This window comes from Colletotrichum siamense, assembly GCF_013390195.1.
Source record: "Colletotrichum siamense strain Cg363 chromosome Unknown KSG_Cg363_contig08, whole genome shotgun sequence".
Lineage (NCBI taxonomy): Eukaryota > Fungi > Ascomycota > Sordariomycetes > Glomerellales > Glomerellaceae > Colletotrichum > Colletotrichum siamense.
Window position 1 is genome coordinate 1,589,991 of NW_023501021.1, and position 13,661 is coordinate 1,603,651.

At 54.8% G+C, this 13,661-nt stretch overlaps 6 protein-coding genes across 6 annotated transcripts; 4 read left to right on the forward strand and 2 right to left on the reverse strand.

Annotated features, from left to right (window-relative positions):
* Positions 1-564: 564 nt before the first annotated feature.
* On the forward strand, positions 565-1,593 carry rrp43 (Exosome complex component rrp43; the record flags this gene model as incomplete). The annotated part of the gene is made up of 1 exon (XM_036643884.1): positions 565-1,593. One exon carries the CDS (start codon positions 565-567, stop codon positions 1,591-1,593), a length of 1,029 nt encoding a protein of 342 aa, XP_036490628.1.
* Positions 1,594-1,970: 377 nt separating this feature from the next.
* On the forward strand, positions 1,971-2,568 carry CGCS363_v012036 (uncharacterized protein; the record flags this gene model as incomplete). Its single annotated transcript, XM_036643885.1, has 2 exons — positions 1,971-2,307; positions 2,363-2,568. The coding sequence occupies 2 exons, from the start codon at positions 1,971-1,973 to the stop codon at positions 2,566-2,568; spliced, it is 543 nt and encodes a 180-aa protein (XP_036490629.1).
* A 703-nt stretch (positions 2,569-3,271) lies between these two features.
* On the forward strand, positions 3,272-5,044 carry MRS6 (Rab proteins geranylgeranyltransferase component A; the record flags this gene model as incomplete). Its single annotated transcript, XM_036643886.1, has 3 exons — positions 3,272-3,345; positions 3,458-4,527; positions 4,704-5,044. 3 exons carry the CDS (start codon positions 3,272-3,274, stop codon positions 5,042-5,044), a joined length of 1,485 nt encoding a protein of 494 aa, XP_036490630.1.
* Positions 5,045-5,458: 414 nt separating this feature from the next.
* On the reverse strand, positions 5,459-7,686 carry rec8 (Meiotic recombination protein rec8; the record flags this gene model as incomplete). Its single annotated transcript, XM_036643887.1, has 4 exons — positions 5,459-7,199; positions 7,250-7,522; positions 7,572-7,608; positions 7,668-7,686. 4 exons carry the CDS (start codon positions 7,684-7,686, stop codon positions 5,459-5,461), a joined length of 2,070 nt encoding a protein of 689 aa, XP_036490634.1.
* A 3,165-nt stretch (positions 7,687-10,851) lies between these two features.
* wbp1 (Dolichyl-diphosphooligosaccharide--protein glycosyltransferase subunit wbp1) lies at positions 10,852-12,375 on the reverse strand (the record flags this gene model as incomplete). Its single annotated transcript, XM_036643888.1, has 3 exons — positions 10,852-11,277; positions 11,336-12,150; positions 12,234-12,375. 3 exons carry the CDS (start codon positions 12,373-12,375, stop codon positions 10,852-10,854), a joined length of 1,383 nt encoding a protein of 460 aa, XP_036490635.1.
* Positions 12,376-12,915: 540 nt separating this feature from the next.
* nuo9.5 (NADH-ubiquinone oxidoreductase 9.5 kDa subunit) lies at positions 12,916-13,239 on the forward strand (the record flags this gene model as incomplete). The annotated part of the gene is made up of 2 exons (XM_036643889.1): positions 12,916-13,105; positions 13,193-13,239. 2 exons carry the CDS (start codon positions 12,916-12,918, stop codon positions 13,237-13,239), a joined length of 237 nt encoding a protein of 78 aa, XP_036491309.1.
* Between the last annotated feature and the right edge of the window lie 422 nt (positions 13,240-13,661).

Here is a 13,661-nt window from a genome sequence, read left to right on the forward strand (position 1 = left end):
GACGATAGTACATGTAAAAACGACGACAAAAAATTGAAACAAAGAAGGCAACAACATTTCACCATTGAAAACTATCGTACAGGAAAGATTTTGCCTCAAGTATACGACATTTAGTGTTATCTTCGAGAGACCCAAGGGTGGCCAATAGGTGCTATGAGAGAAGCTCAACATTTCAAATTCAGCACCAGATACTCAACCGAGGAAACTCGGATGGCCTGCGGACGAATCAAGAGAGTCAGCGCATGGTATCTGATCTTAATCTGTCTAATCTGATAGGATTCATTACCAGACCAAAACACACCGAGTCCCAAGGGCGGAAAGGATGAAAAGCGGGAGTGGCATGGACAGATGAAGTGAAGTGCTTTCCTACCTTCCATACTGCGTTGGTGCCGCCCGGGCGCTGCCCCACCATACCGGGGGCACGCATGCCGACCCTCCGACTCCACCTAAAATTTCCAGCTCTTGCCTTCCTCCATCCCACCTCGAACAGCAGCATCTCTCGATCCTGGAGTCCCTAATTTGCGGATCCTCCTCGTCGCCGCCTCGACCAGATCACCCGTGAAAATGGCCACTTCAAAAGGCCTTCCCCGCGATACGTTCGCAAAGCTCTCCCCTCACCCGTTCCTCCTCGCAAACCTCCAACCGCCCGCGCCTGCCAATTCAACCCGCAGCAACGGCCGCCGTCCCGATGAGGCCCGAATCCCAAATATCAACACCTCTTCCCTCACCCACGCCAATGGCAGTGCCGTTGTTCGTACTGGCGACACAACCGTCATCTGTGGTGTCCGCGCCGAGACCATTCTCTCCTCCGACATTCCCAACTTCCGTCGTCACAATGCTCTTACCACAACCGAGACGGACGGCGCTGCAGAGCTGAAGGACTACGACTTGCTCGTCCCGAATATCGAGCTCGCCACCGGCTGCGCGCCTCAGTTCCTCCCCGGTGTCCCTCCAACCACCCTCGCCCAGACCCTCAGCACCCGAGTCTACTCCCTCTTGCACTCCTCCAAGCTTCTCGACGCCGAGGATCTGAGGATATGGTACACCCGCCCCTCCGAGAACGCTGCCGAAGACGATGACGAGGACAAGATGGAGGAGGATGGCGGAGACAAGGAGGAGGGCGAGAAGGTGGTTATTGCGTATTGGGTTCTTTACATCGACATCTTCCTCATCTCCCTCGACGGCAACCCGTTCGACGCTGCCTGGGCCTCCGTCCTCGCTGCCTTGCGCGACACGACCATTCCGATCGCTCGCTGGGACCCAGACCGTGAGCTAGTCATCTGCTCCCGCGACAATCCCAAGCCCCTTGCCATCAATGGCTTCCCCGTTGCTTGCACGGCGGGTGTCTTCACTGGCAAGGAGACGACTGACAAGCCGGCAGACGGCAAGTTCTGGACTCTGGTGGACCCGGACACATTGGAGGAGGGACTCTGTGACGAGGAGGTTACGGCGGTAGTTGATCGCAGCGGGGAGGAGACCAAGATTCTGGCGATATCAAAGCACGGCGGCACGGCGCTGCAGCCGCAGCTGATTCGGGAGTTTGTCGGTGTTGCGGAGCAGAGATGGGAGGAGGTCAGGAACGCCATGCCATGAAGATAATGATACCCGGTAAAGGAAACAAAATCAAAAGTTCTGGGGAAAGCAATGTTTGTCTCCCCTCCATTGTACTATGTATCCCCTCTTTCTTGTTTTTTTTTGCTTCATCACAGGCAAACGCGCGCATGTTTCCTGTCATGAGCTTTGATGAGTCGACAATCCCCATCACCAGCCGCACCCACCCGATGCGGCTGTCATGAGAAGGAAGCTGCATAGCTACATGCACCCGCCTTAACACGTCTTGTTTACTTCTTTCCAAAAGATTTCTTCCTAGCTCCTGGAAGAAACAAAACCAAAACATCTTTCGCAGAATCGAAGGGTTCTGCCATTCTTCAACGAAACCAAACCACTCAAACACCCGCAATTCGACGATCATGTCCGACATCGATATCTCTAAGCGCCTCGTTGCCGGCGACAAGGATAATCTCCTTCAGATCCTCCAGACGGTTGTCGATGCGGATGCAAAGACCCGTGAGCTAGTCACCAAGCTCGCGGACCATCTTCACATCCCCAAGGTCTTCAGTTCGCGCCGCGCTACGCGTAACACCGTCCGCGCCTCGTCGGAGGCTTCGCACGACTCCGGCATTTCGGTCCACCACATGCTCGGCGACGTCCTTTCGCAGCCTGAGCGTGCCCTCCGCGTCTGCAAGCAGTGCCGCAAGGTCTACGACGAGAACGACGAGGACAAGAGATGCGGATCTCATCATCCTGGTACGTCTGCTAATCACCTTGAGCTTATAGTTATGCTAACAATAATCTGCAACAGGCGAATGGCTTATAGAGGTAGAGACAGAGGATAAGATCGGCTTTCACCATGCCAGTAAGGCCAGCGACGACATCAAGGACAACGTCAACTTGATGTGGGTGATGTCCTGCTGTAGCGAGGAGAAGGGCAAGCTCAGCAATGGCTGCACGGTTGTCAACCACGTCGCCATGAAGGCCGGTGACGACTCGGGCTCCAGCTCCGCCTGATTTCCTTTTCTACTTCGCAACACGACTTTATGAGATATGAGCATACCCTGGGAAGGAGTTCTTTGGGGGGACTTGTCTTTCGCATCGTCCAGACGGGCTGAGGACGTAGGGGGAAACAGTCAGGCTTGGCATAAGGAATAGGAATAGCCGTTTGATGCAGGATATTCCGGCAGGGCAATATCCATCAGAGCAAACGGCAGTCAACTAGCACCAGGCAGACGCATCAGCTAGGCAAATGAAATTCGCTCAAGATCTTGTCCACAAGGCAGGACAGTCAATCACAGCTCACGTCTACGGTGAAAATATGTATTCCACAATTCGAGCCACCTTTTCAGACGTTATTCCAAGGCAGTAGATACTAGGGAAGATATCTCTCTACCGCCCGGCGCCGAGGAAGCCTAATGAAAGGCCCTCATACGCTGCGAATCTACTGTTGGTGACTCGCGGCTGGTTTACCGGGCGGATGGTTGAAGAAGAGAAGAAAATCCGCAAAGCCCAGCGACGCGCTAGAAATTTTTAGAGTGGGCGGCTCTACCGTGCGAGCAGACAGTGCCTTACGTAACACCGCACCCAGAGCCTCCGTTTCCCCACTAAGGGCCCCCATCGTCAAAGCTTCCTCTTTTTCCAACCTCACCTCTCTTCGCAAACTTTTCTCCTGCTTTCTCTCTCTTCCCTCCTCGACTCGGTTACCCTCCAGTTCGACATGGAATCGCTGGCCGAGAACACGTGGGATGTCATCATCCACGGTACTGGCCTGCAGCAGTCGCTGCTAGCCTTGTAAGCTTCTCTTTCTTCCTCAGCATTCTCTTTTTCCACGCCCGCGAAAATGTCGTCGTTGTTGCTTCCAAAAGCCTCGATCTGACTGACGCAGCCCTCTCCGGCCGTAAAGAGCCCTCTCCCGCTCAGGAAAACAAATCCTGCACCTCGATCCCAACGAGTACTATGGCGGTCCCGAAGCCGCCTTCTCCCTCCAGGAGATGGAAGACTGGGCTGCCGCCAACGCGTCCAGCTCTGGCGTTTTCTCCTCCGCCACGATTACAAAGGCGGAGCAGGGCGTCTCCTCTCCGCGAGCCTACTCTCTAGCTCTTGCGCCGCAGATCGTACACACGCGCTCGGCGCTCGTCACCCAGCTCGTCGATTCCCGCGCGTACCGGCAGATTGAGTTCCTCGCGGTGGGATCCTTCTTCATCTACACCCCGTCTGCCGATGATGGCGGCGCCGCAGCGATCGTGCCGATCCCCTCCACCCGCGAAGCCGTCTTCTCCACGACCGCGATTCCGGCCAGGGCGAAGCGGTCGCTGATGAAGTTCCTGAAGTTCGTCTTTGACTACGACTCGGAGGATAACCGCCCGACCTGGACTCCCCACGCCGACAAGCCTCTGGCGGAGTTCCTTGCGACGGATTTCAAGCTCGATGCGGCGTTGCAGACGTACATCGTCACACTCACGCTTTCCCTCGACGGCACGATATCCACGCGCGCCGGCTTGGCAGCCATCCACCGCCATCTCTCATCTATGGGGGCATTTGGACCGGGCTTCGCGGCAGTGTACCCGAAATGGGGCGGCTTGTCAGAGATTGCACAGGTCGGCTGCCGCGCGTGCGCTGTCGGCGGCGCGGTGTACATGTTGGGCACTGGTATGAAAGCCACCCGCCCACTGGAAGCCCAGGAAGACGGCGCAACGTTTGAGGTTGATCTGACCAGCGATGTCACGGTGAAAACCCGTGCGCTGGTCCGCGGTGCTGAGGATGTGCCGTCACATGCGGAGCGCGTAAGCAGATTGACAGCCGTCATCGACTCGCCTCTCTCATCGCTGTTCCAAGCCGCCGTTGAAGGCGCGCCGACGCCTGCTGTAGCCGTCATCGCGATGCCTGCGGAGTCCGTAAAGGACGTCGCGTCACCTTATCCCATCTACGTCTTTGCTCACTCGAGCGAGACGGGAGAGTGTCCATCTGGTCAGAGTAAGTTCACACCGTCTTTCTTCCAATTTGTTGTACATGATGATTTGTCAAAACTTATCTACATTGCCTGAGCTTATGCTTCGACGAAAACTTTCTGTGACCCTGATCGTACACCTCTTTATCTACTTTGACTCTGCAAAACCATGTGTCAACATCTGGCTAACGAGTCATCGCAGGCGTCATCTACTTCGTCACACCAAAGTCAGCAACATCCACGGAAGCCTTGCAAAAGGCCCTGGACGCGCTACTCTCAGCCCTTAGTGACGGTGAGAACTGCCCTCAAGCTATCTACAAGGTCGCATATGAGCAAGCCCGCGCGGCTGCGTCTGTTTCATCCGATGCCTCCCTCGTCGTCCCCAGTCTGCCGCTAGATCTCGCCTTCAGCGACGGAGCACTAGACCCGGTCAAGGATACCTGGACGAAAGTCATGGGTTCCGCAGCGGAAGACCCCGACGTGCAGTACATGAAGTTCGAGGATCGAGAGGGTGTTGGCGAGGAGGATGATGTCTACGAGTAGATGTCTTGTCTTTACCTAGCGTATGAAGTAATGAAACTCATGATCATTGATGCCACACAATTCTCGAAATCATCTGCGTTCCTGTGAATCTAGCTAATGTGTATGGCGCTGATGTAGAAGACGCCTAGCAAATGTATGATGAAATCCCTCCCTAGGGAAATGCAGCAAATCCATATTGTCAAATCCTGCGTCGTCCACCCCTTTCCTTTTAGACGAACCCCATTTTGACCGCCGCAACACCTTTCTCTCCTCTTCTTGAAAACAATCAACCGCAGAAACAGAAACAAAAACGAAGAAACCCAGTTTTCAAAGCAAACGACCCCAAATTTCGTCCTTTTCCAGAGCAAATTGCGGCGCATAAAACCCCCATATGCTGCAGAAAATTCGTCGATAAAAATGCACCGTGTTGTTCATTCAATCCATGTCTTCGAGGCGCCCCGTCATGTCGACTCCAACTCGAATCGTTCCGAAAGGCTCCAGGTTCTCAATGTCCTGCTCAACAGCGACAATGTTCTTGGTCGCGAGTGAAAGAATGTGGTAAAACGCCTGGGCGGCGACGGTGTGATCCTGCTGTCCGGGCTCGCAGAGGTTGTCGAACGTGACCCAGAGTCTATTCTCATTGGTATCTCCCATCTTGGCGTAACCTGTCTCTGTGACCTTCTCCTCGGTCCAGTGAAGGAACTCCTGGCTTGCGACGTCCATTGCGGACCGCGCCCAGAGCGAGTCATCTTGATTGGGCTGGGCGATGCCGTCGAGCAGGCCGCTCGGTCCTGCGTCGGAGCCGGGGATGCCGCTAAATCCACCGCCGGCATCACTGCTGCGGTCGTTCTGGTGAGGAGTGAAGGGCGGGATGCTGCTGCCGCGCAAGCTCGTCTGGCGGGCAGCTCGCTGCGAGTGTGAACCCGGAGGGAGTGAGGCCCTGCCAACTGAAGGAGTTCCGACCCAAGGCAAGACTGCGGGTGACATGTGCTCGGACATAGGCTGCGGAGCATCCATACCCATCTCGGGCATCGATTGGTCGCTGTAGATCATGCCGAAGTCCTGAGGAATGTCTTCTTGGGAGCGACCTTGGTGAGGAGTCTCGTCGAGTCGGGGCCGTACGTTGCGCTGTGATTCATCTTCACCAAAGGCCTCTTCTGAGCGTCTCCGACGTCCTCTGGGAGTTGAGATTAGATCTGCCTGGTTCTCCTCGGCAGGAGGCGGTCCATAAACACGATCGCGAAGACCATCGCCGGCATAGATCTGGGCAAGCGGATATGAAATTCCAACGATGCCTCTCGGGTCGCCAACACCCCAAATTCCATTGCCGAGAACCAGTCGCTTGGCGTACTCGCGTGCATGAGCCGCTGTCTCCCTCTTGCGCTTCTTGGCAGATGCGTCTCTCTTGACAGCCTCAGTATTCGCAACGTAGTCAACCTGCCACTTCTTGATAACGGCGCGGGGGAACGCGGTCTCGTTTTCGTCGTCTTTCTCGAGGGGGCGAGCCACACGTGGGCGCTTCTTCTTGGCAGGTGCAGCTGCCTTGGCAGGCAGGGGCGAGTTTGACTGAAGGGAGAGCTCATCTTGAGGAAATAGCGGCGGGTCGCTTCCCAACACAGGCACCTCGGCAGGCACATCGCCTTCAAGGTCTAGCATAATCTGATCCTGGTCGTACTGGGGAAGCTCTGGGTCCGGCTGCTGATCTTGGACTGGCACGTCGTCCGGACCTTCCATGCCTGGCAAGATGGGCAACTCGATCTCGTCGTCGTCGATCAAGGCGCCATCTGGGCCGACTCGCATGTGAAGACCGCCAAAGTCATCGTCATCCAAGACTGCTCCAAAATCCATGTCCATGCCCATGTCAAGACTCTCGCGCGCCTTGGGAAGGAAGGTGTCCGCTGCGGCTCCACGACCGAATGGGGAAGCCATTGGGAAGAAGCCGGCGTTAGATGAGGATTGTGAAAGGTCGAAGTCGAGAATGGGGTCGCCGCCGCCTGTGAAGTCGATGCCGATGGGGCTTTTGAAAGGACTAAGCTGAGACTGGGACTTCTTTCCGCTTCCAGAGGCAAGTTTTTGCTGACTGGGAAAGAGCAAGTCTCCGCTGTCGAGCGAGAACTGAGGGATCTTGTCGGAGGGAATGAAGCTGGGGTCGTCGCTCAGAGTGATTTGCTCGCGGCTGTGGAAGGTTAGCAAAGTTCAGAGTCTTCCACATACAAGATTTCTCACCGAGCCTTGCCAGCATTCATATCAATCGCGTTGTCAATGGAGGCAAACAGGTCTGTCATCAGCTGGCGAACCTTCTCGGCGTCGTGCAGGGTGTAGTAGCACTGGCGCTCGAAGACGCGAACTGTGCCGAAGAGAAGCTTGCTCTGAGTTCGCAAGGCGATGGGCGGGCCAGGATCCATGAACTTCGCACAGGCCTTGGAGATCTTGACGTCGTCGATGACCTTTCGAGTGACCCTCTTCAAAGAGTTGCTCTGGCCGAAGTTCGCGATGTGCCTTCAAATATCAGTCTGTGCCCTGAAGGAGCATTCCAAGGCCAACTTACCAGATCGTGGCGACGCCATACTGCTTGTTGTTCAAGACTGTCGACTTGTTAGCCGGATTGGAGAAGGCATGGCCAGAAGCAACCAAGGAGACTGACTCTCGTGGCTGTAGAACATGATGAAATCTACACTCGAGAACAACGCCGGCTTGGCGGGCTTTGATACTTCTTTTCGTCTTGACGCTACCAGACAGGACGAGATTTGGTGGTGAAAATGTCGGCAGTAGCGGTGGTGGTGGGTGTTGAGGTAGAAGAAGGAAGGGACAAGTGGGAAGGTGAGGTGGAAAGGAAGGAGTTGTCTACCTCATCTGAACTCAGAAGTTGTAGGTGGAAGGTGCCTTCCCATTTGGCTTCTATGACTTCCAAGATTTTATGAGATTTTCAAACGAGCAGGAAGGAACTCGGGGACGTTTCCCAGGGCTGACCTTCCCAAGCTCGGGCTGGTGAATGATTCCTATCATAGAAAAGCTCGGTTTGAATATCTGACCTTTTGTTTGGTCATTCTTAGCTTGCATCACTAAAGCTTTCGACAGCCAGGATGAGCGGCCTCATGTTCTCACAACCGTTATTTCGTGTCTTCATTACGCCCCGGAAACCCCCACGAGGCTCTTCGTTGCATTTAGATGAATGTGGCTGAGTATCTAGATCCAAGTAATTTCTTCCTCTTCAACGTTTCTAAACCAGGGACTTGGACTTCCGCCTTTATCTCAGCCGCTGTCGTTGCAGATTTCAGGTATTTTCAATACTTTCTTTGTTTCAGTGAGGATTTCCGCAGTTGTAACTTCTTGAATGACACCTCTTTGCCGCCTCGACACAGGCTACAAATGCCACAATCATTTGCATGCTGAGAATCCGCTCCGTTGATCTCGTTGCTCTAGGTAAAGTTGAAGTCCAGCCAACTCCTGAAGTCGACCTCAAGAAAGTATTTGATTTTGTTGACACGTCTGCACAATGTTTCCTGCTGCTCAGTGAGGCGGAGGACCAAATCATAAACTTACGTAGGTTCTTGTTGGGTAAGTCGCGCAACAGTCGTTTGCCCTCAACTTGTAACAACCAGCGTCTGGAGGAATCTCAGTCACCCGGTGTCATGAGATTCGGCGCTTTTGTTGCTCATCGTCGGGCCGTTATTCTTCATATAATACACACGCAACCAGAGTCATCGATATGAGTCAATCGGCACAGATCGGTCCAGGTCAATGCCATGGCATGAATTCCAACTAATTTTGGGAAGAAAAGTCACGAGCCCATGGTTGTGTGCATGAGTCAGCACCGAAGAGTGCTCAAGCTCATTTGCTGGTATCGATAGTTTAAAGAAATGTTTTACTTAAATACTTTTCAACCCTGCTAAGCAATCTCTCATCATTACCGTTTGGGAATCCTCCAGCCATTTTCACAGGCAAATGTGAAGCTACATTCGGAGTCTAAGGCTGCTCAAGAACATGCAGATACACGGCAAGGCTGGCCATCCACGCAGCTACTGCGCGACTACCCAGCCATGACGGTAGACATGGCAGTAAGATATAACTTTCAAATCATCAACCGGGGTTGCTATTCTTCGGCCACACGATGCATTTGTTTCGGTTCTTCTTCGTTCCATTCCTCTGCAAGCAGCAAAAATATTATCCCATACGAAATATCAGGCTCACAAGAAGACTCTTCTGACGACAGCAACTTCCGTCCTCGAGTACTCTCTTGCAACATTTATTCACAACGTATATACGAAAGATGAATTAGTGACTGGTACTTAAATGGCTCCCAGCTGATAGCACCGGGAGCTAAAGTCTGTTCATGCAGACGGCATTGGCCAAGGGGAGGCTTAATTCTCCCTTGCGATAAACAGATGAGGTTTTTACCGGTTCAATTTGTTAAAAGATTGCGGATATGCACCTTTAGGCTCTTTTATATCTAGTCGTTGCGGAACCAAGCTTGTGCCACCTAGCCGGCCTTGAAGACTCTCTTCACCGTCTTTCCCCCGAACGACATAACTACGAAGCCTGTGATATGACCACTTCCCGCAACGCCAGATCCCACCCCATCGCTGGGTCTATTTAAGGGCGAACATGACTTCTATAAGAGGGGAAGCCCACGGCAAATTGGAGCATGTTATCGTCCGTTTCAGTACAGCAGAAATTACCAAGTCCTCCTAAACCACGACCCGTCAATCTCTCTTTAGAGCACGTTCTAACTTGAACCCCTGGTATGTTTTGAGGCCGCGATTTCTACTCGTCCCGTTCTCCTTTATTCTGAGAGTATTCGTTTAGACCATCGTGCAAGACGACACCGTCAGCTGTCCAAAGCCTGTGCCATACTCGCTGCATTGACGACAACAAGATACCCTTTCTGTAGAGATACGTCACTTGCTAGGCTTTCTCCAAAGATGATCCAACAATGGCATCTTGATGAATTGTTGCCTCTGGCTCGCCCAAAGTCTGAAGCAGCTACCCCAGCCTACTTATACCCTCTAGCCCGCACTGCTGCTGCAGAACCTCTAGACCGAACACTGCAGGCCAGCTATATATTTGACAGGTCCATCGCTCCCTCGGTTTTGAACAAGACAATGGGTCGCTTTCGCGTGACGTGATTAAAAAGGGAATCTGGGGAACAACGTCAGATGTAGGAATAAGCTGCAGTGCGTTAGCCTTGCCCATCACCTACCAAACTTTCACTCCCTACCACATGGTTACCTTCTGTCCATCCCAGGCTTGTTGCAAAGTATACGCCAAAACCGAAACCGACAGCAGCCAGGGAACCGCGAACGGCTAGATCAGCCCAGGACGACAAGTCACTTCTCCCCCGTCATCTCCGCTCTGCCTCCGTTGAGCTAAGCCCGACACCTATGTTTGATCTACAACCAAACGGAAATGACTGCATTGCTGTCAAGACAATCCGAAGGCACTCGCTCCAGCTACCTTTTGTATCCGGAACACAATAGTTACTCCCATCAAGCCGGCGCAGGTTTGACATCCATGACATAGAGCCAAGTCAAGAACTACAACCACAGGAAACCAACGAGACCGAGTATTTCACTCTAAACGTAAAAACAAGTCATTTTCGCAAAGCCACCCCAGATCTTCCCGGGGAGCATCCTATGCCGAGATGTGTACACTACAGTTACAAGCCTCTAGACCACCTCAACTTTCATGACGCAAATCCAGACGGGGCTCGTCATCAGGTCCATTTTTCTATCCTCGTATCATGACTACCGCTTCACCTCAGAGCGCCCCTCTGCACAACATTCCCGGGGCCTCATACACACACATCCACTGACTTATGCTTCACTCGCTTACTGCGTCTTCTTGGCCTGTCCCGCAACAGCTGTGGGCGCGCTGTACATCCACACGGCAGAGAACAGCACGAAACCAGAGACGGTCGCGAAGATGCCGCCGAGCCAGGGCCAGGCGCCCGAGATGACGTACGAGCGCGGCCACTCGTCGTGCGCCATGTGGCGGACCGAGACGGTGTTCTTCTCCTCGAGGTAGTTGAGGAAGGGGCGCTTGTAGTTGATCTTGAAGTTGAAGATGCCGTGCTGGTCGGGCAGCACGAAGGAGACGGCGAAGGTGGACGCGTCGCCCGTGGTGGCCTTGGGCTCGAGGCGCAGGCGGTGGAAGGGGGACAGCATGCTAAACTCGAGCTGGAGCTCGTCGTCGGCGGGGACGGTGAAGGGGGTCCACTTGTCCCAGGAGTACTCGGAGACGGAGATGGTGTAGGTCTGCCTTTGGTTAGCATTCTATCTTGCAATCGTCTTCATTCGCCGGTTGTCAACTTACCACCTCGTTCTTGACCCGGTAAATCTCGGGGTTCGTGTCGTTGGCAGCCTCGTTGAGGTGGTGCTCGATCTCATTCACTCTGACAACACCAATCTCCTTGAACGTCCAGCCGGCAAGCCTCTTGGCGAACTCGCGGTTCCAGGTCTTGACCTCCTTCGCGGCACCAGCAGGCTTGACCTTGGCATCAAACCACGCATCGCTCAGCAGCTCCGCGGATCCCAGAAGAGTGAACCGCGCGCTGTTGCGGGCCTGGAACGCGGAAACCAGCGACAGCTGCTCGCCCGCGGCGAACAGGTCCGCCACGTCGACCGCCTCGGCCTGCTCCTTGGGGTTGTAGCTGTAAGCCGTCTTGGGCGCGCGCACGATCGGGGTGAGCAGCTGGCCGGCGCCGAGGACGTGGCCGATGGCGTGCGGGAAGGCCACAATCTCACCGTCCTGGGAGAAGTAGGTCTTGAGGCCGGCGCGCAGCGGGGCGGGGGCGGGGAGGGCGAGGACGTCGTGCTTCTCGGGCGCGCTGAGGGCGTCGTAGTTGAAGTGGTCGACGACGAGGCCGGTGCGGTCGGCGGGCAGGGCGATGTCGAGCTCGGCGAGGAGGCTGACGAGGGAGCTAGGCACGGTGGCCTCGGAGGAGAGGGCGAGGAGGATGTTGCCGTCGGCGTTGATGAACTGAAGGAGGATGTTGGGGGTCAGGTTGGGGCCGAGGCCCTTGATCTTGGAGGGGAAGAGCAGGACGTGGTCGTAGACTCTCTCGCCGAGCTTGAAGAGTTGCAGAGACTCGCTCTTGGGCGACTCGTATGTGATGCTGAATCCGCGGCCTGCAAGGTTGCCCACCAATTGGTTAGCCAATCTTCTTCCCACAGCTGATTTCAAGCTCCCATAGGCAGGAGAGGCCGCTCACCTTCCAGATCTCCGAGGAACTTGGAGTACGTCTCCTTCTCAGCGGCGTCGTCCATGATGGCGAGCAGCCGGCCGCCGGCAACGCTGACAGCGTGCACGGCGGCGGCCAGGAACAGCAGACAAAGCGAGAGAAGAGACCGCATTGTGCAATTGGCCAAAAAACAAACGGAAGAACAAGCCTGCGGTCTGGCTTTTGGGGGTATTTGTTCGTGGGTGGTGGGAAGAAAAAAAAAAGGGAAAGTCGGCGCACAGCTGTGGTGCGGTTGCGTTGCGTAGCGCTGCGGCGGGAAGAGCTTCAGCACTTTTGGTGCATGTGTCTTGAAGCTTGGGGATACGTAGCCGTTGCCAAGACTGTCGGAGAATCCACGGCAGAGTGGGTGGGAGTCGGCAGCTGGCGCACCAGTGTGGTCGCCGACAGGGGTAGAGCAGTCGCGGCCAGTGGAGACAGCGCCCGCCCCGGTTGGGACGACCCTCGAGGTTGAGGTTTATCCGGCCAAAGTTAATCCGACACCCTCCGGCCGGCCATGCGGCTCCATTCTGAGCTTCGGCATCATCGAAACCGTCCCTCAGCTATCGCATCAAGCACCCGACGACATTACCCCCACGGTCAATTGAGTGCGCAAAACCCGCCCCCCGCCACTTTCCACCTCGCAGAAGCTAATCAACTTCCCTCAGCGCCGAAAATGTCCGCCGCATCCCCCCGATTCTGGGCCGGGCCCATCCGCTACCTCCGCTGGTCCTCCCGCGAGAAGCCCGCCTACTTCTGGTCCGTCGTCCTCGGCGCCCTTGGCCCCATCTCCGTGGCCGTCGTTCCCCCCTTGAGGAACCTCGTCGGCGACTACAACGCGCCCCCCATCCCCGTCTCATACCCTGGTGAGTTCGACCGCATGTGCGCCATGCAAACCTCGATTCTGGGCTCTGTCCCAGCATGATTCTGAAATGCTAACAACAATGGTGCAGTTCCTTCGGGACCTAGGAAGCAGTTGACCGGCTACGACGACGAATGAGCACCCCCAAAAGATACCTGGCTTCATCCGAGCGAAAGACAAAAAAATCACAACATGTAAATAAGGCGGCGTCTGGGCTTTAGGCAGCAAAGCGGGGAGGAAAGAGCGAGTGGCCGGAGGCATGCCGAGCCAGAATCTCGTCGCTAAAAAGACACGCCCTGCTTCCACTGGGGGAACGCCGACATTTCACGGTGCTCAAGCTGTACACTACCCAATATGCAAAGTTCTATCAATTCTCTTGCGTGCGCGGAGCACGCTTAGATCTCTCTCCAAGTCGCTATTGTGAAGGGCTATCAAACAAGACAAAGATAACGCCAATTCTATGCTGGGTCGTGTAGACGCCGCTATGCTTCCCTTTACCAGCTTGCTTTTCGGTGGTCACCTCTGCTTACCATGTCGAGGTATTGCGCATCAGGTAGACT